Here is a 26,986-nt window from a genome sequence, read left to right as displayed (position 1 = left end):
CATTCCCAGTATCCACAGAGCCAGTTACCTCACCATAGAAGGCAATCAGGTTGGTCAGACATGACTTGCTCTTGTTGAATCCATGCTGACTGTTCTTGATCATGTTCTTCTCCTCCTAGTGTTTCCAAATGGATTCCTAGAGGATCCCCTCCATGATTTTTCCCGGGACAGAGGTGAGGCTGACTGGTCTGTAGTTCCCCAGGTTGTCCTTCTTTCCTTTTTAAAAGATGAGCACGGCATTTGCCTTTTTCCAGTCATGCCTGCCTCAGTTGCCATGAGTTTTCAAAGAGAACAGCCAACGGCTCTGCAATGGGTCCGGCCACACGGATTTGTGCATGTCCAGCTTTTCTAAATAGGTATATCACGTCCACTGCCTTCCCCATATCAACAGAGCCAGTTATCCGAGTCAGGTTGGTTAGGCATAATTTGCCATTGGTGAACCCATGTTGACTGTTCTCGATCCCTTTTCTCGAGGATCTCCTCCATGATTTTTCTAGGGACGGAAGGGAGGCTGACCAGTCTGTAGTTCCCTGGATTTTCCTTCTTTTATTTTTAAAATATGAACATTACATTTGTCTTTTGGTCATCTGGGCCCTCCTCCAATCACCAGGATTTTTCAGTGATAATGGCCAATGGCGCTGCAATCACATCAGCCGACTCCCTCAGCACCCTCAGATGCATTCGATCCGGCCCCATGGATTTGTGCATGTCCAGCTTTTCTAAATAGTTCTTTGCCTTTCTTTCTCCACGGAGGGCTGCCCGCCTCCTCCCCATACTGTGCTGCCCAGTGCAGCCGACTGACGGACACACGTCAGGTCTGAGTGAATGAGTTTCCTCAGCGCCGGTCCTACAATCGGCAGGACGTGGCTTTGGCTGTGGCGTAGTCGCTGGGCTCTCCATGCCCACCCCAGCGCATCTGAGGAAGCTGACGGAAGCCCGGGACCGAAATCGTTTCGTTTGTCGCCGAGGTGCCGCCCGACTCCGGGAACGAGAGAGGAAAATTTCAGTGGGAAGGCGGGATTCGGTCACGCTCCAGGAAGACAACCGCCAAAGCTGGTAACCGTAGCAACAGGCCAGGGTGTTGCCAGCAGTGGGGCTGGGATGCTGCCACTTGGAAGCATCCCTCCCTGGACCACTCCCGGCATTACCATGGCAACGGTCACCTGGGCCTTCGTTGCCATGGCAACTGTGGCTAGTGGATGTGGGGAGGAAATCCTCACGCTAAATCTACCCAGAAATGAGCGGGGCCTTTTGGGGCGATTTTTGCCCTTTTGATTGTTTATTTGATTTTTAATTAACGCCCTCATAATTGCTGTTACAATAATGGTTTCTTCCAGCGGGCTACCCCCTTCCCGGGATCACGATGGGACAGTCGCCCGAGGGGATCTCTGATTGGCTGTGGCGCGCCACGTGGTACTACGCGTCTCCGCCGCCACCTTGAGCGTCCCTCCCAAGGAGAGGACGTTGGGGCCGGTAGGTCACGTGGCCGTACGCGGAGGCGCCCCGGGCGCGGCCATCTTGGTAGCCTGGGCGCCGCCATGTTTGCGTCCCTCGTTGTCGCCACCATCTTGCGTTACGGCAGGAAGCGAGGCGGACAGTTGGCGTTCCAGAGAACCGGATGTTCCTTTCCCTTCCGCCGGCGCCGTACCGCAAGATGGCGGCGCCCGTCCGAGCTCCAAGATGGCGGCGCCCGTGCGGCTGGCAGCCCGCTCGCTCTGCGCTCCTGGGGGCGCCCGGCGGGCGCTGGGCCGAGCGGCCCTGGCAGGCGGGCGGCGTGTGTGGACCTATCCCCGCCCGGCGGCGACTGGTGGGCTGGAGGGGATGCGCCACTGGGCGCCGCCATGTTGTACGGCAGGGACTGGGGAAGGGCGGGGACGTGGCGGGAGAGCGGCTTCCGGTTCCGGGTCAGCTGGAAGCGAGGACGGGGGGGGCTGCAGCTGGGTGCCCAGCCGGGGAAGCCGGAGGTAAACAGAGCGCGCGCCCCGCCCCCCGTGCGGTGGGGAATGGGGGAGGGGCGGGTGCTTGGGGGCAGTGGGGGAGGGGCAGCTTGTGCTGGGGGGGCAGGAGCCGGGGGCAGTTTGCAAGGAGGAGGGGGCAGTAGGTTATTTGCTGGGTGCATTGGGGTGGGGGAGGGGCAGCGGGGTGGGTGCTGGGTGCATTGGGGCGGGGGAGGGGCAGCGGGGCGGGTGCTGGGTGCATTGGGGTGGGGGAGGGGCAGTGGGGCGGGTGCTGGGTGCATTGGGGCGGGGGAGGGGCAGCGGGGCGGGTGCTGGGTGCATTGGGGTGGGGGAGGGGCAGCGGGGTGGGTGCTGGGTGCATTGGGGCGGGGGAGGGGCAGTGGGGTGGGTGCTGGGTGCATTGGGGCGGGGGAGGGGCAGTGGGGTGGGTGCTGGGTGCATTGGGGTGGGGGAGGGGCAGTGGGGTGGGTGCTGGGTGCATTGGGGCGGGGGAGGGGCAGTGGGGTGGGTGCTGGGTGCATTGGGGTGGGGGCAAGTTGCAAGGGGTAGTAGGTTATTTGCTGGGTGTACTGGGGTAGGGGAGGGGACAGTGGGGTGGGCACAGGATGCATTGCGGTGGGTTCAGTTTGCAAGGGGTAGGGGTAGGTTGTTTGCTGGGTGCATTGGGGCAGGGGGGCAGTGGGGTGAGTGCTGGGTGCATTGGGGTGGGGGAGCGGCAGTGGGGTGGGTGCTGGGTGTACTGGGGTGGGTGCTGGGTGCATTCGGGCAGGGAGGGGCAGTGGGGTGGGTGCTGGGTGCATTGGGGCAGGGGGGCAGTGGGGTGGGTGCTGGGTGTACTGGGGTGGGGGAGGGGCAGTGGGGTGGGTGCTGGGTGCATTGCGGTGGGTTCAGTTTGCAAGGGGTAGGGTTAGGTTGTTTGCTGGGTGCATTGGGGCAGGAGGGGGGCAGTGGGGTGAGTGCTGGGTGCATTGGGGTGGGGGAGGGGCAGTGGGGTGAGTGCTGGGTGCATTGGGGTGGGGGAGGGGCAGTGGGGTGGGTGCTGGGTGCATTGGGGTAGGGGAGGGGCAGTGGGGTGGGCACAGCATGCATTGCGGTGGGTGCAGTTTGCAAGGGGTAGGGGTAGGTTGTTTGCTGGGTGCATTGGGGCAGGAGGGGGGCAGTGGGGTGGGTGCTGGGTGCGTTGAAGTGATGGGGGAGGATGCAGAGTGCAATAGATGGGACAAGGAAGTAGCGTGGGCTGAAGGTGCTGGGGGGAGAGGGGTGTCTCCATGAGGAAGTCTCTAGCGGGTGTTGTGGAGGGTCCCCGTCTCTCTCGGGGGGGGGGTCTCTCTAGCGGGTGTTGTGGAGGGCCCCCGTCTCTCTCGGGGGGGGTCTCTCTAGCGGGTGTTGTGGAGGGCCCCCGTCTCTCTCGGGGGGGGGGGGTCTCTCTAGCGGGTGTTGTGGAGGGTCCCCGTCTCTCTCGGGGGGGGGGGTCTCTCTAGCGGGTGTTGTGGAGGGTCCCCGTCTCTCTGGGGGGAGAGGGGTGCGCCCAGTTCGCTCTCTGTCGGCCGTTTTCCAGCCTCGCCTCCTTTCTCTGCAGAGCCAGCCGGACCCCGTTCTGCAGGCCTCGCGCGCTGAGCCCCTCGGGGCCGGCTCTCGCCTCGGCTCTCCTCGGGGTCTCGCTGGGGCTGGCAGTGGGGGGTGGAGGTGCGTCTGGCCCTCTGCCGCTGGGGATTCCTCTCCACCCCCTGGGCGAGCCCCCTCCCTGGCCTTCGGTCGGGATCGCCGAGTGCCCGTGGTCCCGACTCGCTCTTCGGGGGACCGTGCTGACACGTCACGGGACGTGGCTCTGACACCGGAAGAGGAGGCCACGTCCGTCTCTGTTATCCCCTCCCGCGTCGCTGCGGCGGCTCCCTGAATTCTCTTCCATGCCCGGTCGCTCGATGCCCCCGTCGCTCGGCAAGCTCCGGCTGTAACCCAGGGCTGCTCCCCTCATTCCCGGTCCCCCTGCTGGCCCATGTGTCCTAGTGGCCCGGCACACGGCCCCTGGACCCTCCACGCCGCCGCGCCTGGTGAATGGGCCCACCTCTAGCATGCCTGCGTGTCTGTGAGGGCTCCGCCCGTGGCCTGCCCGCCGAGGAGCAGCAGATACGGCCAGCGGGAGGCGTGGCGCGGGGGCCCCGCCATGGAGGACTCAGACCAGCGGCTGGTTCTGGGCATGAGCCCAGGGGACGGGCGGCAGACGCCCCCGGGGGAGCTGCGGACGCCCACGGAGGAGGGGGAAGAGCGCAGAACGCCTGTCCCTGAGGACTTCTGCGATGGTGAGCAAGCCAAGGTGCCCCCGAGGGATGAGGAGGATGTGGAGGAAGAGCTGGATCCCAGGATACAGGTGAGGGCGGGCTGGACCCGGCTTCCCCCTGCCGCCGTCAGTCACTGAGCCGCTGGCCGGCGTGAGAGCCATGTTCCTCTCGGTGCCGGTTCCTGAAGGGACGTCAGAGCCCCGGCTGCCAGGCCTGGCCCTTTGGCTTGGGCTGGGGAGGTCACCGGTCAGTCCCAGGCGTTGGTCACTGTGGCCCCCTGCCCCCAGGGCCTGCCTCGGCCCCACGGAGAGGCAGCGGCGTGTGTCGCGGTGCCTAACCCCCATGGCCGAAGGCTGTCACTGCTCCTTGGGGAGGTTGCTGGGCCGTAAACAGGTGCACGTGTGTCTTACTCAGCTGCTTTGCCGAGGGCGCGTCTGCATGGGGAGATAACGGAATAGTTACCGGGCCACCGCCGTGCTGGGAGCGCTGCCGGAGTGGGCGCGTTATCCTGGTATAGAAATGACGTGATGCCGGAGGGCAGAGAGACAAGGTTAATCGAGGGGACAGCTGCTCCTGGATGACGTCTCCCGGTGGGAGACGCGCTCTGGAGCTAGAGCGAGCCCTCGGGGCTGGGGGAGTATTCCGAGTGCCACCGCTCGGCGTACAAGGGGGAATGGCTAACGAGAGTGTCGTCTGGAAGGGGAGCGGCCTGTTAACACACACGCCAGACGTTGGCCCAATAAAGGGTGTTGTCTCACCTGTTCTGTGGCTAATATCCTGGGACCGGCGCGGCTGCAACCGCGAATAATTACTTGGGAGTAAGTAACAGGAAACAGGGTCACTCTTATCCCGGACGGGCCTGTCCTCGTGGCGAGTTACCCTCATGCAGCCACACCGGTGTGAGAACGCAGCTTCGCTGGGCAGCGTCCCTGGGGAGACAAGCCCTGACTGACGGGCATCCCACGTGTAAACCCGCTTTGAATGGGATCGAGGGTTTGTGTAGGTCATAAGAGCGGCCAGACGGGGTCAGACCTAAGGCCCATCCAGATCAGTGTCCTGTCTGCCCACAGCAGCCAATGCCAGGTGCCCAGAGAGAGGGAACAGAGCAGGGAATCATCCAGTGATCCCTCCCCTGTCATCCCTTTCCAGACAAACCGAGGCCAGGGACACTTTCCTACCCATCGTGGCTTGCAGCCATTGATGGACCAAACCTCCATGAATCTACCTAGCTCTTATTTGAGCCCTGTTAAAGTCCTGGTCTTCCCAACATCCTCTGGCGAGGAGTTCCACAGGTTGGCTGTGCGCTGCGGGAAGTGAAACGTCCTTTGGTTTGTTTGAAATGTGCTACCTATTCATTAGTTAGGTGACCCCTAGGTCTTGTGCTACCTCATTCACTTTCTCGTGACTTTATAGACAGGAGCAGGATTGAAAGGTGCCCGTTGTCCCTGTTCTCACTTGATTTAATTAACGCCTCTTGGGACGCGAAGACAAAGTGGCTGTAACTGAAGCACCTGAGCTAAAGCCTTCCGAGAAACTTGGTGGGGTAGGGCTGCCCTCTAGCCTGCCCCCACCCCCAGCCTGCCCAGCCCTAGAGCAGGGTCTGGCTTTCTGTGAGAGTGTCCGATGGGGCTACCGTAACGCGTGGGACTCAGGCTACCATCCGGGATCCCTGTCAGGGAGCTTGGGTGAGGTCAGCCAGCTCGTAGCAGTCACTACACAACCCAGCTCTTAGCCACGCGGCCCGGTCTCTAGAAAGCTGATTCCCAGCCCCCCCCCCCCCCAGTCCCTAATCGGCCCAGGCCTGCTTTACAGACGGGGGAAACTGAGGCACAGAGGGGCACAGCGACTCACCCAGGGCCACCCCGCATGCCAGCGGCAGAGCCAGGAACGTGCTCTTTGCCCGAGGCCGCGCTGTGCTGTTCTTGGGGCGCTGTGCCGGGAGGGGACAGGGGGGCAGGGAGGGTGTTCTCCCTGGCCGGGCAGGGGCGCTGTCCTGAGCCGGGCGTGGCCCCTGAGCCCCCCCACTCTGCTCTCCCCCTGCAGGAGGAGCTGGAGCATCTCAACCAGGCCAACGAGGAGATCAACCGGGTGGAGCTGCAGCTGGACGTGAGTGGGGGGCCGGGGCTCTGTCCCGGGACAGACAGTGCCGGGCCTGGTGTCCCGTGGCGGGGAGCGGGGGTGGGGGCGCTCTCCCCTGGGTCAGGGCTGGCCCTGATGCCCCATCAGGGGCGCCGTGCTGCAGGGAGTGGGGCAGAGGGCCAGCAGGGGGCGCTCTGCCCTGGCGGTGGGGCGGAGGGCCAGCAGGGGGCGCTCTGCCCTGGCGGTGGGGCGGAGGGCCAGCAGGGGGCGCTCTGCCCTGGCGGTGGGGCGGAGGGCCAGCAGGGGGCGCTCTGCCCTGGCGGTGGGGCGGAGGGCCAGCAGGGGGCGCTCTGCCCTGGCGGGGGGCCAGCAGGGGGCGCTCTGCCCTGGCGGTGGGGCGGAGGGCCAGCAGGGGGCGCTCTGCCCTGGCAGTGAAGGGAGGGCCAGCAGGGGGCGCTCTGCCCTGGCGGTGGGGTGGGGCCAGCAGGGGGCGCTCTGCCCTGGCGGTGGGGGGGGGCTCAGCAGGGGGCGCTCTGCCCTGGCGGTGGGGCAGGGCTCAGCAGGGGGCGCTCTGCCCTGGCGGTGGGGGGGGCTCAGCAGGGGGCGCTCTGCCCTGGCGGTGGGGTGGGGCTCAGCAGGGGGCGCTCTGCCCTGGCGGTGGGGCGGAGGGCCAGCAGGGGGCGCTCTGCCCTGGCGGTGGGGTGGTGCCAGCAGGGGGCGCTCTGCCCTGGCAGTGAAGGGAGGGCCAGCAGGGGGCGCTCTGCCCTGGCGGTGGGGCGGAGGGCCAGCAGGGGGCGCTGTGCCCTGGCGGTGGGACGGAGGGCCAGCAGGGGGCGCTGTGCCCTGGCGGTGGGGTGGGGCCAGCAGGGGGCGCTCTGCCCTGGCGGTGGGGTGGCGCCAGCAGGGGGCGCTGTGCCCTGGCGGTGGGGTGGGGCCAGCAGGGGGCGCTCTGCCCTGGCGGTGGGGTGGGGCTCAGCAGGGGGCGCTCTGCCCTGGCGGTGGGGTGGCGCCAGCAGGGGGCGCTGTGCCCTGGCGGTGGGGTGGGGCCAGCAGGGGGCGCTGTGCCCTGGCGGTGGGGTGGGGCCAGCAGGGGGCGCTGTGCCCTGGCGGTGGGGTGGGGTGGGGCCAGCAGGGGGCGCTGTGCCCTGGCGGTGGGGTGGGGTGGGGCCAGCAGGGGGCGCTGTGCCCTGGCGGTGGGGTGGGGCCAGCAGGGGGCGCTCTGCCCTGGCGGTGGGGTGGGGTGGGGCCAGCAGGGGGCGCTCTGCCCTGGCGGTGGGGCGGAGGGCCAGCAGGGGGCGCTCTGCCCTGGCGGTGGGGCGGAGGGCCAGCAGGGGGCGCTCTGCCCTGCCGGTGGGGTGGGGCCAGCAGGGGGCGCTCTGCCCTGCCGACGGTGCTGCCCGGGTGCCTTTGCCCCCCTCCCCGCTGCAGGAGGCCAGGACCACGTATCGCCGGATCCTGTCGGAGTCCGCCCGGAAGCTGAACGCGCAGGGCTCCCAGCTGGGGAGCTGCATCGAGAAAGCCCGGCCCTACTACGAGGCCCGGCGCCTGGCCAAGGAGGTGGGGACGCGTCTCTGCTCCCGCCCCGCCGGGACGCGCCTCGTCGCCACGATCAGCGGCTTCCCTCCTAGCCCCGGGGGGAGGGGAGTCTGGTGGGCTCGGGGGACGGGGGACTCCAGGGTTTATTCCCCAGCCCTGGGGGAGGGAGCGGTCTAGTGGTTAGAGCAGTGGGGCTGGGAGCCAGGGCACCTGGTTCTATCCATGCCTGTGGCTGGGGGAGTGGTACCTAGTGGTTAGAGCACGGGGGGGCTGGGAATCAGGACTCCTGGTTCTATCCATGCCTTTAGCGGGGTGGTGGCTGGGGGAGTGGTACCTAGTGGTTAGAACGAGGGGGCAGGCCCCCCCCGGCCCTGCTCTCCCCGTGTGACCCCTCCCCCCCGCGGGCAGGCCCAGCAGGAGACGCAGAAGGCGGCGCTGCGCTACGAGCGGGCGGTCAGCATGCACAACGCCGCGCGGGAGATGGTCTTCGTGGCGGAGCAGGGCGTCATGGCCGACAAGAACCGGCTGGACCCCACCTGGCAGGAGATGCTCAACCACGCCACCTGCAAGGTGAGACGTTGGGGCGGGCTCCGGGCTGTACCAGCCACGAGGGGACCAGACTGGGGGGAGCCCAGGGGGCCCAGACAGGACCGACCAGCTCACCTGCCCCGGCTGCAGGTGAACGAGGCGGAGGAGGAGCGGGGGCGAGGTGGCGAGCTGGGGAGTGCGTGAAGGGGGCTGAGGTTTGGGGGGTGCAGGGGGCCCAGGCCGAGGGGTGCGGGGGGGCCAGGCCGGACTGACCAGCGCCCCCCCCCGCAGGTGAACGAGGCGGAGGAGGAGCGGCTGCACAGCGAGCGGGAGCACCAGCGCGTCACCCGGCTGTGCCAGCAGGCCGAGGCCAAGGTGCAGAGCCTGCAGAAATCCCTCAAGCGCGTCATCGTCAAGAGCAAGCCCTACTTCGAGCTCAAGGCCCAGTTCAACCAGATCCTGGAGGTGAGGGGCCTGCCGGGAGCCCAGTGTCGGGGGGCGGGGCTGCCCCTCCTAAGGCCCCGGGGCATCTGCCCCCTGCTGAGGACACAGTGGCCCGGACACCCTCCTGCCCCTGCAGAAACCACTTGAACAGGGCATGGGCAGGGTTTGGGGGTGCTGGGTGAGAGGGCAGGGTTTGGGGGGGCTGTGTGGAGGGGCTCTAACCCCCCATACCCTCCCAGGAGCACAAGGCCCGGGTGACGGGGCTGGAGCAGGAGTGGGAGCAGGGTTTGGGGGCTCTGCATGGAGCCGGCGGGTAGGTTTTCAGGGCGCTGGGTGGGAGAACAGGGTTTGGGGACGCTGTGTGGAGGAGCTGTAACCCCCATACCCCCCCAGGAGCACAAGGCCCGGGTGACGGGGCTGGAGCAGGGTTTCGGGGTGCTGCGTGGAGCCGGGGGGCAGGGCTTGGGGGCACTGCGTGGAGCCGGGGGGCAGGGTTTGGGGGCGCTGCGTGGAGCCGGGGGGGGGCAGGGTTTCGGGCTCTAACCCCCATACCCCCCCCAGGAGCACAAGGCGCGGGTGACGGGGCTGGAGCGGCAGGTGGCGCAGGCCAAGACGCGCTACGCGGTGGCGCTGCGGAACCTGGAGCAGATCAGCGAGCAGATCCACGCCCGGCGGCTGCAGCGGCTCATCCGGCGCCGGGCCTCGCCGGTGGGGGCGGAGGCGGGGGCTCTGGGGGCCGAGTGCCCGGCGGCCGACTCGCTCTCCATGCTCAGCCTGCAGACCATCGCCTCCGACCTGCAGAAGTTCGACTCGGTGGAGCATCTGCTGGGCCTGTCGGACGCCACCAGCCTCAACAGCGAGGAGCTGGGGGAGCCGGCGCAGCGCCAGGGCGGGCCCGGCCAGTTCCGGCACCACCGCAGCATCAGCCTCTAGCCCCCCCTCTGGGGTCCCCCTGCTTGCTGAGCTGGGGCCCAGAGACACCCCCCTAGGCATTGCTCCCCCTCCCCCTCCATCACACTACACTTCCTGGGCGCTGCCTGGAGACTTGCTGGTTCCCTCGGGGGCTCCGTGCTGGAGCCGGGTGCTGGAGCCGGACCCCTGCTCCCTGCGTGCACCGGTTGGGTGCCCCCGTTCTCCCTCGGCGCCGCGTGCTGGAAGCCAGGGTCCCCCCCGAGCACAGACCCCACCCGGGTCCACGCACGTGGCTCCCGATCTGGTGCCTTCGCCGCCCTGGCCTCCGGTGCCTGGGAAGGCGAGTCTGGCTGCTGACTGACACACTACGTTCCCCACGGGGCAGGCAGGGCTGGGGCCCGGTACGGCCCCGGGGCCACGGCCGAGATGACATCCGCTCCCTGGTCACTACAGCCCAGCACTGACCGCAGGCTGCTGCGGAGACACGACTGGTCTAGGGACAGCTCCCTCCCTCCCCCCCCGGCACAGCCCGGGCCAGCCCCTCCCCCAGATACAGGACCGATTCCTTCACCCCCGCGGCTGGCTCCGGGCGGCTCCTTGTACCTTCCCCGCCCACCAGGAGCCTAGGTCAGAATCCCCCTCGCCGCCGCCTCTGGACTGGGACACGTCGCCCTCACGCTGCGGGAGCGTCATTTGCACTAGCAGGGTGGGGCCGGGGCCCGGGGGTCCCCCAGCCCGCTCCAGGCGCCTCTGGGGCTGCTGCTTCTCCGAGCCGGGCGCCCCCCTTGGGCGGGGCTCTGCGGGCTCGCTCTGCTGAGGCTGTGATGAAAACTGCCGGTTTGACGCAGCCCTCTGGCTCCGTGGGAGCGCGCGGCCGGGCTGCTGCTGCACGTTTTATTTAAAGTAAAGTGAGTACCCCGTGGAAAGGCCTGCATCCCTCTGTCTGTCTCACGACGCGGGGCGGTCCCAGACGGGCTGGCCTGCGAACCCACAGGGCTAGCTGGGTGCTGGGCCGCTCCCTGGCCCCACCGAGCCATTAGCCGGGGTCCCGCAGCGGCTGCGCTTGAACCTTGGTATCTGCCGTGCAGACCGTGCACACTGGAGAAGTGGGCTCTGCCCACGAGAGCGCACGGCCCCGTCCACGTGGTTTGTGAGTCTCTAAGGTGCTGCCGGACTCGTCGCTGTGTGTTGAGTTTTCCCAGTTACAGACTCACTCGGCTCCCCCTCGGTGACCGTGCAAAAGTGAGGGTTGGCGCGGGGAGCTGACTGCTTTCCTCGAGGGGAACGCGAGGCCAGTGCAGCTTGAAGCCAACACCTTTCATTGCAAAAGTAACTAACACACATGTAGGGGTCAGAGTGGACCACGAGCTGAATATGAGTCAGCAGTGTGATGCTGTTGCAAAAGCAAACATGATTCTGGGATGCATTAACAGGTGTGTTGTGAGCAAGACACGAGGAGTCATTCTTCTGCTCTGCTCTGCGCTGGTTAGGCCTCAGCTGGAGGATCGTGTCCAGTTCTGGGCACCGCATTTCAAGGAAGATGTGGAGAAATTGGAAAGGGTCCAGAGAAGAGCAACGAGAATGATGCAAGGTCTAGAGAACAGGAGCTAGGAGGGGAGGCTGAAGGAATTGGGTTTGTTTAGTTGAGAAAAGAGAAGACTGAGGGGGGACATGAGAGCAGTTTTCAGGTATCTAAAAGAGTGTCACAAGGAGGAGAGAGGAAACTTGTTCTCTGTGGCCTCTGAGGACAGGACAAGAAGCAATGGGCTTAAACTGCAGCAAGGGAGGTTTAGGTTGGACATAAGGAAAAAGTTCCTACCTGTCAGGGTAGTCAAACGCTGGAATAAATTGCCCAGGGAGTTATGGAATCCCCATCTCTGGAGATATTGAAGAGCAGGTTAGATAAATGTCTATCAGGGATGGTCTAGACAGTATTTGGTCCTGCTGTGGGGGCAGGGCACTGGACTCTGACTCTCGAGGTCCCTGCCAGTCCTAGTGCTCTGTGATTCTATGAAATGCCCTGGCACCCTTGTTCGTCTGTGAGGTGCCAGCCGCCTCCTGGACTTTGCTGAAACCGACTTGTGCCGCTGCCCCTGAAACCTCTAGAGGGGCTGGTGGGCAGCTGGCCGGGCAGGACGATTTCCCGGCACTTTGTGCCAGCCGGTTTTGTTCTGATGCCCCCCGCGTTGGAAATCCGAGCCGCCCGCCCAGGGCTAGCTACGCGGGACGTCGGCCACTGGGGTGGTTCCACGTGGGGGCCCTCTCGCTTCATAACGAGCGGCTTTTTAACACTTGGCTGAAGCTACTTGTGAAGCAGCACACGCTGAGAACGGGGAAAGGAAAAGTGTCCGGGGGAGGGACCCCGGCGCCTTTGTGGGGGTTTAAATTCACTTCTGCCGTAGGGGGGACGCTGCCTGGTGAAAGTCCTGCAGCTGGGCCGTAGCAAAGCCAGGAGCAGAGGGGGTCAGAAAAAATACAATTGCAGTAAGTTTGAGGGAAAATAAATGTGTCTGCTGAGGGCTGCGGATGAAATCACGTCCCGTTCTGTGAAAGTGCCGAGGAACATGTTTAAATCTCTAGAAACTCTGGACTGGGGGGCTGGGACCCCGGCCTGTCGTGCTGCCCACGGGGTCTCCTCGTTCCCTTCTGCTCCCCAGATGTATCCGTCGGCTGTCTCTTGTGTGAGAGTGCGGGGCTCTGGCTGCCCCCCCGGGCCCTGGAGCGGCTGCCCCCTTTGCTGCCCCCCCTCGGCGGGTCTGCCCCTACTAGATCCAGCCCTGCACACGCCTTCAGCAAAGCAGCCGAGTCATTCCAGGCGCCTACAGGCTGCAGTGAAGGGGCAGGTCTGTGGATCCCGGTGGAGCTGAGAGAGAGAACTTAGGTGCCTAAATCTGGGGGATCGGTGACTTTGTGGGGTCTGGGCCTTAGAGGAATGTTCAGAAATAGCCTAAGTGGTTTAGGTGCTTAACTGTCAGACTCATGGGAATTTAACCAGTGTAGGGGCCTCGGGGCATTTCCGGCACGTGTGAAATCTGTCGCTACGTCTCTCTGGGTCCCAGTTCCCCAGCAGTGCAACCGCCCTGCTCAGTTTTCTACTGACATTTTTTTTCAGTGGGAAAGTGTCTTTTCAACCCCAGTTAAAATGCCCCTAGCGAGCATCTGCTTTCCTCCGCAATGTCCCATTTCCCCCGCAACCCCAGAAAGCTCGAGCTGGAAATATTTTAGATTAACAACGGATTTTATTGATTTCAGTTTTTACTTGATATTTTAAAAATGATTCTCAGCAGCTTTCTGGCCAGAACTTTGGTGGTGGGTGTCGACTTTTTGATTTAAAAGTCACGTGTCTGGCGAAAATGTTAACAAAATACATCACAGATGTTTTCATTGAAAGTTTCAATGGAGGGAAAAAAACATTTTCCAGCCAGCTCTAGCGAGGAGCCCGAAGACAGGGAAAGGACCAAGGGGAGAGAGAATTTCCCTCCGGGTTAGTAGACACCGGAGCAGTGTGGGGGCCTCCGGGCGAGAGGGACAGCACAGGGCACCCCGGGAGTGGTGAAGGATGAGGAGGGCTCCCGCCGGTTAAGAGCTCGGTTTCTGTGGGCTGTGCTGGGTGTGGAGCTGCACCTGCAGCCCTGCGGGGCCGTGAGAAGCACTAAGAAGAGAACGGGGAAGTCAGTTCCTTCCCCAAAAGACGGGTGGACCTGCCCGCCATGCTGTGGGCGCTGGGGAGGGCCGGGGCTCTGGCTGTGGTGGGACTCCCTGGCTGACCAGTGCGCTGGCCAGTTGGGAAAACGAGCTCTGCAGCTGCCCTGCCAGCCGCGAAGGCGGGGGCTGTGGCGTGGCTGCCCTGCTGGTCCCAGAGCTGGGGCCAGGGTGAGCTGCCCCCAGGGCCAGGATAGGGTGGGGGGGGGCAGTGCTGCCTGGCGTTCTGGGAGCCAGGAGGGGAGCTGGTTTTGCACAGCTGCCTGGTGAGGGGGAGCAGCCATAACAGAGGTGCATGGGGGTGCAGGCCACAATGGGGGCTGGGCTTGGGGGGAGGGGGATGGCGGCTGGGGCTTGTCTCCCCACGCCAGGCCTTCACCCGCCGCCCACGCAGGCCAGGTGCTGTGACATTGCAAAGGCTCGGTGAATGTCGGTGGCTCTGTCCTGGGAAGCAGCCGCTCGGGCGGAGATGTGGGGGTGCGGAGCGCGAGGCCCCGGCGTGATGCTGTGGCCAGAGGGGCCGGTGAGACCCTGCTGTGCACAAAGAGGCTCCTTGGGGGGCGGGGAGGAGACAGGCTGTTTTACCTGCGTATTTGGTGCTGGTGCAGCTGCTACTGGTCCACTTCTGGGGGGCACGATTCAGGGCGCGTGGGGGTCACTGGCAGAGGGTCAGGGGAGAGCCACTAGGAAGGGTAACGAGTTAACAGGAGGGTTAACAGGCTGGCTGGCTCCTCCTCCCTTCCCCCCCCCCACCCCCACCCCTGCCTCTGGCTGGGCTGGCACCAGGGAAAGCTGGAGACCCCACAGCCCAGGGCACTGGCCGGGAGCAGCCCAGCCCTGCATATGCCAAAGCCCCATGGGGCCCTGGCCTGGGGAAACGTCTCTGCCCCCCAGCTAAGCTCGGCAGTGACAGGGCGGAAGCTGTTTCCAGCCTGTTTGTGCCCCGACCCTGCAGGTCCCCAGGCAGGGACACTTAGCACCCCCTTCGCACGCTGCCCGTGCCCCTCCCCCGGGTCCTGCCCCCAGGCAGTGCAGGGATTCTCTGCCCCCCACCTCCCAGGCACCATCCCCGGCTGAGCCACCTCTCTGGCCCATTCCTGACTCCCCTGCAGCCGGGTTTCCTGGGTCCCAGTGCTCAGCGCAGCCTTAAGGCTTCACCCCGACCTGCCCGCGTGTAGCTGTGGACACAGGAGGTGGACGGGTTATGTTGGTGGCCAGCAGCAGCTGGGTGTGTTTATAAGAGAGGACAAGCTGCAAGTTTGCAGATGACACTAATCTAGGGGGAGAGGTAGATACACTGGAGGCAGGGACAGGGTCCAGAGTGACCTGGACAGATTAGAGGATTGGGCCAAAAGAAATCTGATGAGGTTCAACAAGGACAAATGCAGAATCCTGCCCTTGGGAGATGAAGATTCCCAAGCATTGTACCAGGCTGGGGACTGACTGGCTAAGTAGCAGTTCTGCAGAAAAGGACCTGGGGGTTACAGTGGATGAGAAGCTGGAGATGAGTCACCAGGGCGCCCTTGTAGCCAAGAAGGCTGATGGCATATTAGGTTGCATTAGGAGGAGCATTGTCAGCAGATCCAGAGATGTCATTATCCCCCTTTATTCGGCTTTGGTGAGGCCACATCTGGAGTATTGTGTCCAGTTCTGGGCCCCCCACTATACAAAGGATGTGGACGCATTGGAGAGGGTCCAGCGGAGGGCGACCAAAATGATTAGTGAGAATGAGTCCTGTGGCACCGTATAGACTGACTAACAGACATGTGACATGCATGGATATGACAAAGTGGGTCTTTGCCCACGAAAGCTTATGCTCCAATACATCCGTTAGTCTATAGGTGCCACAGGACTCCTTGTTGCATTTGCAGATCCAGACTAACACGGCTACCCCTCTGATACACAAAATGATTAGGGGGCTGGAGCACATGACCTAGAGGAGAGGCTGAGGGATTTGGGTCTGTTTAGTCTGCAGAAGCGAAGAGTGAGGGTGGATTTGAGAGCAGCTTGCAGCTTCCTGAAGGGGGGTTCCAAAGAGGATGGAACAAGAGGCATGGCTATGCATCACTTTACAGACTAACAAGATGGTTTATGAGGTGAGGAGCTTTCGTGGGCCAGTGGTGGCAGAACAAGGTGCCATGGTCTCAAGTTGCAGGGGGGAGGTCGAGGTTGGATATTAGGAAAAACTCTTTCCCTAGGAGGGTGGTGAAGTGCTGGGCTGGGTTCCCTAGGGAGGGGGTGGAGTCTCCATCCCTAGAGGTGTTTCAGTCCTGGTTTGACCAAGCCCTGGTTGGGCTGATTGAGTTGGGTTGGTCCTGCTTTGGGTTGGGGGCTGGACTGGATGGCTCCTGAGGTCTCTGCCCGCCCTGGGGTTCTGTGACTCCAGAGAGAGTTGACGTTTCTGTGTCTGTCCTCACATCTGAGCCCTTCTCCCTGGGGACACTTCGCTGGAAGGGGGAGGAGGGGAAACGGGCTGGGGGCTGCCGGAGTTGCCATGGAGTCTGAGGCGGAAGGAAACTTCCCGAAGGGGATCTGGGATTTCACCTTCTGCGAGGTCCTTGGGTCTCCCTGACGGGCACAGTCCGCAGGGTTGTGTCTCAGTGCGCGAGCAGATGGTCAGTCTGTGCAGAAACGCTGCAGAGTTCTAAGTGTTGTGACACGGGGTCTGTGGGTACGTCTCACAGCAACGGTATTTGGAAGTAACTCGGTCCAGTCTACGCCGCAGGCAGGGATTTCGAAATAACGTCAAAATGCCGCCAAGCTGGAGGATTCTTCCTCCGACTCCTGTGACCTCATTGTACGAGGAGGCAGGGAAGTCGGGGGAAGGGCGCTCTATTTCGAAATCAGTGCTGTGTAGACCCCCCCCCCCCCAATTTCAAAAGAAGCGATTTTGACATAAGATCTGCAATTGACGTCGCTCAGTTTGCGACGCTTCTTTCGAGTTGAGCCCGGCTGTGTGGACGCCCCGTTGTGGGGCCGCTATTGCAAACATCAGGAAGGTTTACTTGCTGTTCTGCCGCAAAGCCGATCCTAGGGAACAGCAGAAGACCGAGGTTTCCGACGGGGGGTTTCCTGGGTGCAGTGTGTGACCCCTCTGCACAAAGACGGGTGTTGACAGGTAGCGTCTGCCAGGTCGCACCAGCACAGCCCAGGCCGGGTTCAGTGTCCGGGTCCCTCCCCATCCATCCCCCACAGAACCGGCTGCAGCCCCGGCGCAGGAGCCTGGGAAATTCACACGACACCTCGCCCAGTCGCTCAGGCCCAGAGTTCAGAGGGGCAGCCGCAGAGTCACCGGCCAGCCTGAGGGTGGGGGAGGTAACGAGGCACCTTACTGGCTCTGCTGTCGGGGTCCCTGGGGTCACAGAGGATGCTGGGGCCCGGAAGCGACGTGGATCTGGAGCAAGAGTGTGGAGCACGGGGGAAAGAGAGCGGAGACACCAGCCCTGCTGATGAAAGGGCCAATTCCTCTGCCAGCAAAGGGCCAATTCCCGGAAGCTACCAGCAGGAGGCGCCGCGGCCGTGAGTCCCACCCCATGACACTTGGTTGTATCCAGTGACGGGGACTCTGAACCCCGGGAATCTAACGGCTCCTGCACCAGGGCGATAAACGTTTTGCAGCCCAGAGCCGCTCCCCTTGCTCAGCGCAAAGTCCCTTTTGATCGCAGAGAGATGCGTTTGCTCCAGCCCTGAGCACACGGATCTGGAAGTGACTCAGCTGTGTCGTGGGGGGAGGGGGAGCTGCAGCGTTTCCTGTGAGCCGGGCGCTTGTGCAGCTGCTCTGCGGAGATTCAGACACCTGACTGATTAGCAGAGCGCTCACTGTGAGATTTGTGTTTCTCTGAGTGGTGCACATTCCTTGGTGCATTTAAAATTTTATTCCACACATGGCTGGGAAGGATTAGAGGGAACCTGGGCAGCTGTGTCAGTGGCTGCTGCCTTTGCCCCATCACCTGCCTCTGAAGACGGGGCTGCAGGGATGGGAAAGGCCTGTTGGGTCCCAGCCCGCCCATCCCCCAGGGGTCCGTGTGTGATTGTTCCCGCGCTCTGTTCTCAGCCGTGTTAGCCAGGCCGAGTTCCCAATATCCCCACCACACCCGAAATAGACCCCCCCCAAATCAATACTTCGCCCCCATGGGGTTGGTGCTTGTCAGGTGGTACATGCAGCTGCGCCGGTCTGAACCCTGGGGCAGGGCTGAGAAACGCCCATGGAAATGGCATCCGCACCCCGAGGGACGATGCTGCGCCAATCCCACCCCGGCAGGGTTGCCAGGTGTCCGGTATTGACCCGCACAGTCCGGTATTTTCTCCTCCTGTCCGGTAAAAAAAATTCAGAAAATACCGGACTGGCTTTTTCCCTGCCAGGTGATAAAAATACCAGACACCTGGCAACCCCATGGACACACTCAGCAACCGGGCCCAGCCCCCGGTCCCCCAGACCCTCCACTGGGCCCCCTAGATGATCTCCCTCCCGCCCCCTCGGCTATCCTAGTTCTGCAGGGGTTTGTCTTGTGGCTGGAACAGGAAAACAAGATGGCTGCTGGCAAAAAAAAAGCCTCTTCTTAAAGGGGCCATGCTGATTTTAAATTTTTTAATTGTATTTATTTATTTGCTTAATAACTGCTGTCAGGGTCTCTCCCCCCCCACCCCCCCCCCCCCGAGTTTTTTTTTTTTTTTTTTTTTTTTACGTGAGGGGTAGGGGTGTTTGGTATTTTTGGTTAAACCATCTGGCAACCCTAACCCCTGGGACAGGGTGGGGCAAAGAAAAAATGCTCCATGTCCCACTGCAGCAGGAGGGCCCCTACAAAACTAGAAAACCCCCTTCCCGTGCACCCGGAGTGCAGGCGGGGCCCAGGTCTGCTCTGCCTCCCTGCCCCCCCAGAGCTGCGTGCGGAGGTCCTGGGTGTGTCACGAGCCTCCAGTGGGCTCCAGGCCTGGGCTGGCTGGGGGGGAGGTGCTGGGCTCTGTCACATCCGTGCTCAGGGTGTGTCCGTCGGCTTCCCTGGGGGTTTGACGTGATGGTTTTGACACGAGGAGCCGGAAATGGCCTGAGCCCCTCCCTGCCTGAGCCCCCCGACCCCGCTCTTCCTGAGACCCCTCCCTTCTCATCCTGTGACCCTGCTCTGCTGGGCGGGTGGGGGAGGTGCTGGCAGGGGACTCACTGGTCTGAAAATGCCTCAGTCTCTTGGCCTGCAAAGCCCACGTGTGGGGCAGGTCCTGGCAGGCAGCTGAGATGGGGGCAGGTGTTTGGAGAGGGCCGGGAGAGATGGGATTGGGGGGGAAAGTTTGATTTGTGACACGTGGGGAAGGGGAGAGGATGCTGCTGTTTTACTGTGAGTTGGGTTTTCCCAGGCTGCTCTGGGGCGGGTTCCCATTGCACCATCTGGGCGGGGAGGTTTCTGTTGCACCCTCGTGTGTAAATCCCGGCACACGACTACAGCCCATCACTGCACATGAGATACCACATGGCCCAGCCAGGGCCGGGTTAGCGCAGGGGCCTTAGTCTTCTAGTTGTGTTGAGGCCAAAGACTCGCCCCCTGTGACTGGTGGGGGAGCAGGTGGGTCAGAAAGTGTTGCCCAAGCTCAAATAAACGGCTCCAAGGGGGAGGGGGGAATCCACCCTCCTGCCCCGTGGGAAGTTGCTCTGATAGTTAAATACCCCAAATAACGATTTCCTTGCACCCACCCTCATCCCCCACTTCAGCCTGAATCAATCCCCCTGTCATTTCTCTCCCTACATGGTGTTTGCACCTGTCTGGTGTTTGTGGCAAGGTCTCAGATCTCCACGTGTATGTTCTAATGTATTTAACATCTTGGTTTCTTCTGGTTAAAGGAAACTGAACACAAGGGACCTGCCATCTCATGTACCAGGGCAATAAATGTTTTACAGCCAGGCGGCCGCTCCCCTTCTATGGCACCGAGTCTCTCTGGAAGCAGAGCTGGGTTCAAAGGTAAGTGAAGAGCATGGAGACCTGGGAGTTGGGTTGGAAATGGGAGGGAGCGTGGGCTATAACACCAGAGAGAAAGGAGGGACAAGGCAGAACTGGGAGGCAAAATCAAATGAGTATCTTAGATGCCTGCATACAAATGCAAGAAGTACTGGTAACAAGCAGGAAGAACTGGAAGTGCTAATAAATAAACACAACTAGGGCATTGTTGGTATCACAGAGACTTAGTGGGATAATACACACAATTGGAATATTGGTATAGAGGGCACAGCTTGTTCAGGAAGGACAGGCGGGGAGAAAAGGGAGGAGGTGTTGCCTTATATATTAAAAATGACCACACTTGGACTGAGGTGGAGATGGACGTAGGAGACAGACGTGTTGAGAGTCTCTGGGTTAGGCTAAAAGGGGTTAAAAACAAGGGTGATATGCTAGGGGTCTACTATGGACCACCTACCCAGGTAGAAGAGGTGGATGAGGCTTTTTTTTTTAATAACTTACAAAATCATCCAAAGTGCAGGATTTGGTGGTGATGGGGGACTTCAACTATCCAGATATATGTTGGGAAACTAACACAGCGGGGCACAGACTATCCAATATGTTCCTGGTCTGCATTGAAGAAAACTTTTCATTTCAGAAGGTTGAAAAAGCTACCGGGGGGGAAGCTGTTCTACATTTGATCCTAACAAATAGGGAGGAACTGGTTGAGAATTTGAAAGTGGAAGGCAGCTTGGGTGAAAGTGAGCATGAAATCACAGAGTTCACAATTCTAAGGAAGAGTAGAAGGGAGAACAGCAAAATAGAGACAATGGATTTCAGGAAGGCAGATTTTGGTAAGCTCAGAGAGCTGGTCTCATGGGAGGCAAGACTGAGGGGAAAAACAACTGAAGATAGTTGGTAGTTTCTCAAAGGAACATTATTAAGGGCCCAAAAGCAAACTATTCAGATCTGTAGGAAAGATAGAAAATATGGCAAAAGACCGCCTTGGCTTAACCAGGGGATCTTGCATGATCTAAAAATAAAAAAGGAGTCCTATAAAAAGTAGAAATTAGGACAAATTACAATGGACAAATATAAGCAAACAACACAGGAATGCAGAGGCAAGATTAGAAAGGCAAAGGCACAAAACGAGCTCAAACTAGCTACCGGAATAAAAGGAAACAAGATGACATTCTATACATGTATTAGAAGCAAGAGGAAGACCAAGGACAGGGTAGGCCCACTGGTCAGTGAGGAGCTAGAAACAGTAACAGGAAACTTGGAAATGGCAGAGATGCTCAATGACTTCTTTGTTTCGGTCTTCACCGAGAAGTCTGAAGGAACGCCTAACATAGTGAATGCTAGTGGGAAAGGGGTAGTTTTAGAAGATAAAACAAAAAAAAAACAAGTTAAAAATCACCTAGAAAAGTTAGATGCCTGCAAGGCACCAGGGCCTGATGAAATGCATCCTAGAATACTCAAGGAGCTGATAGAGGAGGTATCTGAGCCTCTAGCAATCATCTTTGGAAAATCATGGGAGACAGGAGAGATTCCAGAGGACTGGAAAAGGGCAAATCTAGGGCCCATCTATAAAAAGGGAAATAAGAACAACCCAGGAAACTACAGACCAGTTAGCTTAACTTCTGTGCCCGGAAAGACAACGGAGTAAGTAGTTAAGGAAATCATCTGTAAACCTCTGGAAATTAATAAGGTGATAGGGAACAGCCAGCATGGATTTGTAAAAAAAATTGTGTCCAGTTCTGGGCTCCGCATTTCAGGGCCGTGGTGGAGGAATTTGAGAAGGTCCAGAAAAGCCAGCATGATGCAAGGTCTAGAGAACATGAGCTAGGAGGGAAGACAGAAAGAATTGGGCTTTCAGCGACAAAGCAGAGCCTGGAGTTTGACACTCAGAACATTTTATCGCTCTCCAGTGTACAGAGCAGCAGCAATAAACCTGCATCGAATGCTGATTCCTTTCAAACTTTGCACCGAGCCAATAATCCAGCCCCGGCCGCAAAGGGACGCGCCCCAACGGCCAGATCCCACAGGGCACCGGATAAACTGCAAGGCAGCAGAGCGACCTTGGCACAGGCAGACTGACAGGCAGGGCTATGACCTTGAATTGTTCCATGGCTAGGGCTGTGCTCAGCTCCTGTGCAGACGGGAGAGTAACGGGATACGAGCCACTCTCTGGTGGTGCCTGTTCACACGTGAGCCCAGAAAAGCTGCAGGCAGCAACCTCCAACCCCGCAGCCTACAGCCAAGTTCCTGTCCGATCTGCACGTGCAGAGAGGGGCAGATGCCTGTTGCTGTGGGCCCAGCACGGGGACAATTTCAACCACAGAATCCTAGAATACTAGGACTGGAAGGGACCTCAAGAGGCATCGAGTCCAGTCCCCTGCCCCCATGGCAGGACCAAATACTGTCTAGACCATCCCTGATAGACATTTATCTAACCTGCTCTTCAATATCTCCAGAGATGGGGATTCCACAACCTCCCTGGGCAATTTATTCCAGTGTTTAACCACCCTGACAGGCAGGAACTTTTTCCTAATGTCCAACCTCAACCTCCCTTGCTGCAGTTTAAGCCCATTGCTGCTTGTCCTGTCCCTAGAGGCCAAGATGAACAAGTTTCCTCCCTCCTCCTTGTGACACCAACCCCAAGAACATACCACAGAGGGGGCCGTGGGGCTCACAGGACAGACACTGGGGGGAAGGGCAGGGGCACAGAGGGAGCCGTGGGGCTCACAGGACAGACAGTGGGGGGAAGGGCAGGGGCACAGAGGGAGCCGTGGGGCTCACAGGACAGACACTGGGGGCAAAGGGCAGGGGCACAGAGGGAGCCGTGGGGCTCACAGGACAGACACTGGGGGGAAGGGCAGGGGCACAGAGGGAGCCGTGGGGCTCACAGGACAGACACTGGGGGGAAGGGCAGGGGCACAGAGGGAGCCGTGGGGCTCACAGGACAGACACTGGGGGGGAAGGGCAGGGGCACAGAGGAGCCGTGGGGCTCACAGGACAGACACTGGGGGGAAGGGCAGGGGCACAGAGGGAGCCGTGGGGCTCATAGGACAGACACTGGGGGGAAGGACAGGGGCACAGAGGGAGCCGTGGGGCTCACAGGACAGACACTGGGGGGAAGGGCAGGGGCACAGAGGGAGCCGTGGGGCTCACAGGACAGACACTGGGGGGAAGGGCAGGGGCACAGAGGGAGCCGTGGGGCTCACAGGACAGACACTGGGGGGGAAGGGCAGGGGCACAGAGGGGGCCGTCGGGCTCACAGGACAGACACTGGGGGGAAGGGCAGGGGCACAGAGGGGGCCATGGGGCTCACAGGACAGACACTGGGGGGAAGGGCAGGGGCACAGAGGGGGCCGTGGGGCTCACAGGACAGACACTAGGGGGGAAGGGCAGGGGCACAGAGGGGGCCATGGGGCTCACAGGACAGACACTGGGGGGAAGGGCAGGGGCACAGAGGGGCCGTGGGGCTCACAGGACAGACACTGGGGGGGAAGGGCAGGGGCACAGAGGGAGCCGTGGGGCTCACAGGAGAGACACTGGGGGGAAGGGCAGGGGCACAGAGGGGCCGTGGGGCTCACAGGACAGACACTGGGGGGAAGGGCAGAGGCACAGAGGGGCCGTGGGGCTCATAGGACAGACACTGGGGGGAAGGACAGGGGCACAGAGGGGGCCGTGGGGCTCACAGGACAGTGGCCGTGGGGCGGGAAGGAGGAGGTTTTGCTCACTCGTGCGGGAGGTGGGGCTGGGTGCGGCGCTGCACCTGTCTCTGCATTTCCCGGTGCGCTGGGTGGGGTTTGCTGATCTCACCCCACTGACAGGCGCCGAGGGGCAAGGTGCAGACGCCTGGATCGGAGCGTTTCCTGCTGCCCCACGGCCCAGCCGAGGCACCGGATCCCTCGGGCCACCAGGACGCAGAACCCGGCTGGGCAGCCCCCTTGGCGCCCCCGACAGAGACCGGTGCAGGTGAGCGTCCCGTACGGGTCTGGGGGCGTCTGTGGGGCACTGGCCCTGGGGGTGACGTGGGGGGTTTCGCCTCCCTCTGCCGAGCGGCACAGACCTTCTCCCTGCAGCTGAGGTAGCTGGGGCGGGTGCAGCCCGGCTCTCGCTGCAGGGCCCCGGGACTGGGCCTCTCGGCGGGGCCGCTGGGGCGTTGCAGAGAGAAATCTACAGCCCAGTCTGACCTCGGAGCGGTGCCCTTGGCTGGTGTGGACGGGCCCCGTCTGGAGTGTGGCTACGTCTGCACCACGCTGCTTTTTAATCAGAAAAAGGTTTGTAAATTGTGCTCTGCAATTTGCGCTATTTTTTCTGGTTCTTTTTTTCTGAAGAGTCTTTCCTGAAATTTGGCCCGTCTACACTGGGTCAAATATTGGAAAAAACCTCTTCTCTTGGGAGAATGCACTCTGTTCTCTGGATCTGGTGGAGTTTTGAGAAACTGCGTCGTGTAGACCGAACCTGTTACCGAAAACGGTTTCTCCCTCCTCCGCGCGGCAGGCTGCTTCCAACGCCCGCTCGGGGAGGGGAGGGGAGGAGAGGGGCTTTGTGTTCACTGTTGCGCAAAAAGGTCCTTTTCCTAGCACGGAGGGGGCCAGCGAGTCCCTCCCGTTGTCCCTGCAGGGAGGTGCTGTCCTGGGACAGAGGGGCAGGCGAGAGGGGGCGAGCGCAGGGAGAACGGGGTAGGCGGGTCTGGGACCAGGACCACCCACAGCAGCTGCCTCGTCAGACTGGTCCGGGTCGTTATCCCTGTCCCAGGACCAGCACAAAGGCGCTCTGGCTGGTTCTGCAGGGCGAGGCCCCTTCCTGCCGGGAGAGGGACCCAGCACAGGGTCCGTGGAGCTGACAGGGAACTTTCCCTCCTCTCCTAGACGGCACCATGGCGGCGGCAGCTGCAGATTCCGTAAAGAGAATTAAAGCTGAAGCCACTTGCTCCATCTGCCTGGATTTATTTCGGGACCCCGTGACGACTGCGTGTGGACACAGCTTCTGCAAGCCGTGCATCACCCAGCACCATAAGAGAAATGAAGCTTTCACCTGTCCTCAGTGCAGACACCGGCTTCAAAAGGGAAACGTAAATGAAAACCGGGAGCTGAAGAACATTGTGGAGTTCTTAAAATCACAAACAGTGAAAAAACGCGCAGGAGGATTTATATGCGAGAGACATGGAGAGCCTTTGAAGCTCTACTGCAACAAGGATCAGCGCCCCATCTGCGTGGTGTGCAGGGAGTCCAAGTATCACCAGGGCCACAAGGTGGCTCCCTTGGGGGAGGCTATTGAGGAGTACAGGGTAGGCACCGTTATTCGTTTTTGCTCAGACTCCAAGGCAGTGTGTGCACAGAGGGGTACCGCTCGCCCGGGGACAGGCGGACACATGGGTTGGGTGTTGTGTTGGTATCAGCTCTTCATACCCTTGTTCTCAGCTACAGGGGGAGGTGAGAGTCAGACCAGCTGAAAGTCCCGGGGTAAAGATGCGGGGGGAAATAGAAGTGACATCCTGGGGGGGGGGGGGGGGGTTCCTATCACATCCCACCCAACCCGGAAGACCCAGTATCAGGAATCCCCGGCACACAGACCTGCCCGTGGTGGGTGCCTGTCACTCCCCAGCCATGCGCTGGAGAAGCAGCTCTGCCCCTGTGGGGTTTGCTCTGTTCTAGGGCCGGGCTGGGGACTTTATTCCTCAGAAAGGGGAGGGGCAGTTAGCTCAGGTATTTGCCACAACAGGGGCAGGGGTGGAATTGGCCCCGTCCAGACACAGATATGGCAGCTCAGCCGTGACCCCGATCCTGGGTCAGGCCCCACAGTCTGACCCCCAGGTGGCCATGAGAGGGGCTGGCAGCACCTCTGGCTTTGCTCCTGCCATGGGGGAGAGGAGCAGAATCACCCCTGGATGAAAGTGACGGTGAAATAATAAATGTCACGAGTCTGCAGAAGAGAGAGGAGCAGAACAGACACTGGCCTGGGACTGACAGTCAGGGAACTGGGACGTACGGTCCCAAGGGGAGACGTTCCCAGGCTGGAAGGAGCTCAGGCGCCATGGCAGCATCTCAAGGAGACACCTGCCACCTCTCCTGCTGCACAGGGATGCCAGGCGGGACAGGAAGAGGCCAGTCTGGCCCCCTCAGGAGCTGTTTTGTGACTTTACAATAACTAAGGAGCCCCACAGAGAGCGGGGACAGGGATGAATTGCTGAGGAACACACACAGCAGGGCTCAAGTAGAAACACAAGGGCTGTGTCTAGACTGGCCAGTTTTTCTGGAAAATCAGCCGCTTTTCCGGAAAAACTTGCCAGCTGTCGACACTGGCCACTTGAATTTCCACAAAAGCACTGACTTCCTACTGTAAGAAATCAGTGCTTCTTGCGGAAATACTATGCTGCTCCTGTTCAGGCAAAAGTCCCTTTTGCACAAAAGGGCCAGTGTAGACAGCTCAGATTTGTTTTGTGCAAAAAAGCCCCGATGGCAAAAATGACGATCGGGGCTTTTTGCGGAAAAGAGCGTCTAGATTGGCCAGGGACGCTTTTCTGCAAAAAGTGCTTTTGCGGAAATGCTTTTGACGGAAAACTTTTCCGTTAAAAGCATTTCCGGAAAATCATGCCAGTGTAGACGTAGCCAGTCAGGAAGGCTAATGCCCAGAGCAAGTGGCACCCGGCAATGCACCGCAGTGGAGAGCAGACGCTGCTCTAAAATGCACTAGAAGGGAGAGAGAGCGAGAGGAGCGGGCGGGTCTGATACCTGTGGGGAGGGAGAGCCAGTTGTCGTCTTCCCATCGATTGTAGGAACGTGTCTCTGTCTGTCCGTCCGTCTGTGAGTCTGTCCAAGACGCCTTCTAAACCGGGGGTGGCGATACAATGGCAGCGGTTCACCAGGGTTAGCCCCTGACTGGCCTCACCTGCTGTATTTACCTGCCCCTCCGCAGACCCCGTCTGCAGCCCAGCCCCTCAGCAATGATTTACATAAATAAAACCCCAAACGTATTTGAGTTAAGGATCCACTAAACCAGCCCCCCCGGATCCATCCCTGCAGTGCCAGTCTCCCGGTGAGAGTAGACAAGGTCTCAGACTCATAGACTTGAAGGCCAAAGGGACCATCACGATCACCTGGTCACAGGCCGCAGGACCTCCCCCACCCTCACCTGTACCAGACCCCTGGCCTCTGGCTGCGCTGCCCAGCCCTTCACACCTGGATTTAAAGACCCCACGTGACAGAGAATCCCCCGTTTAGCCTGGTTCCAGCCAGCACAGGATTCGCACCCTTGCTGCAGTGGCAGTAAAACCCCCCACCAAGAACAAACAACCCAGGCTCACGAACTCTCCCATGGGGAGCTTCTCAAACGACCCCCTCCCCCATCTTCACATCCAGGGAACAGCTCGGCTCACCTGGCTCAGGTTCTTCTGAGGCCTGGCCAGGAGGGTCAGTGCCTTGGGCGGTGGAATCCTTCTTTCCAGTTATCGCACGATTCAAGGGGCTTTATTGCTCCTTGGATGTAGCCTGACAAAACACAGTGTTAACATCACTCTGAATGCTGACAGATGCAAGTCCCACTTGAGGGCAGAGCCGGCCCAAGTTACGGGCTGACTGGGCTACCGCCCAGGGCGCTCCATTGTAGAGGGCAC

General features: G+C 61.0%; 1 protein-coding gene across 2 annotated transcripts; it reads left to right on the top strand.

Annotated features, from left to right (window-relative positions):
• Nucleotides 1–1,806: 1,806 nt before the first annotated feature.
• SH3BP5L (SH3 binding domain protein 5 like) lies at nt 1,807–10,662 on the top strand. 2 transcript variants are annotated; one of them, XM_075913715.1, is made up of 7 exons: nt 1,807–1,964; nt 3,538–4,326; nt 6,281–6,343; nt 7,745–7,873; nt 8,261–8,422; nt 8,672–8,845; nt 9,386–10,662. In XM_075913715.1, exons 2-7 carry the CDS (start codon nt 4,123–4,125, stop codon nt 9,755–9,757), a joined length of 1,104 nt encoding a protein of 367 aa, XP_075769830.1. In that variant the 5' UTR covers nt 1,807–1,964; nt 3,538–4,122; the 3' UTR covers nt 9,758–10,662. The 2 variants fall into 2 exon arrangements, with proteins under 2 accessions (XP_075769830.1, XP_075769831.1); XM_075913716.1 differs by lacking the exon at nt 1,807–1,964 and adding an exon at nt 2,035–2,097.
• Nucleotides 10,663–26,986: the final 16,324 nt, after the last annotated feature.

This window comes from Pelodiscus sinensis, chromosome 32, assembly GCF_049634645.1.
Source record: "Pelodiscus sinensis isolate JC-2024 chromosome 32, ASM4963464v1, whole genome shotgun sequence".
Lineage (NCBI taxonomy): Eukaryota > Metazoa > Chordata > Testudines > Trionychidae > Pelodiscus > Pelodiscus sinensis.
The sequence above is the reverse complement of the archived record's forward strand: the minus strand, read 5'-3'. Positions and strand labels throughout refer to the sequence as shown.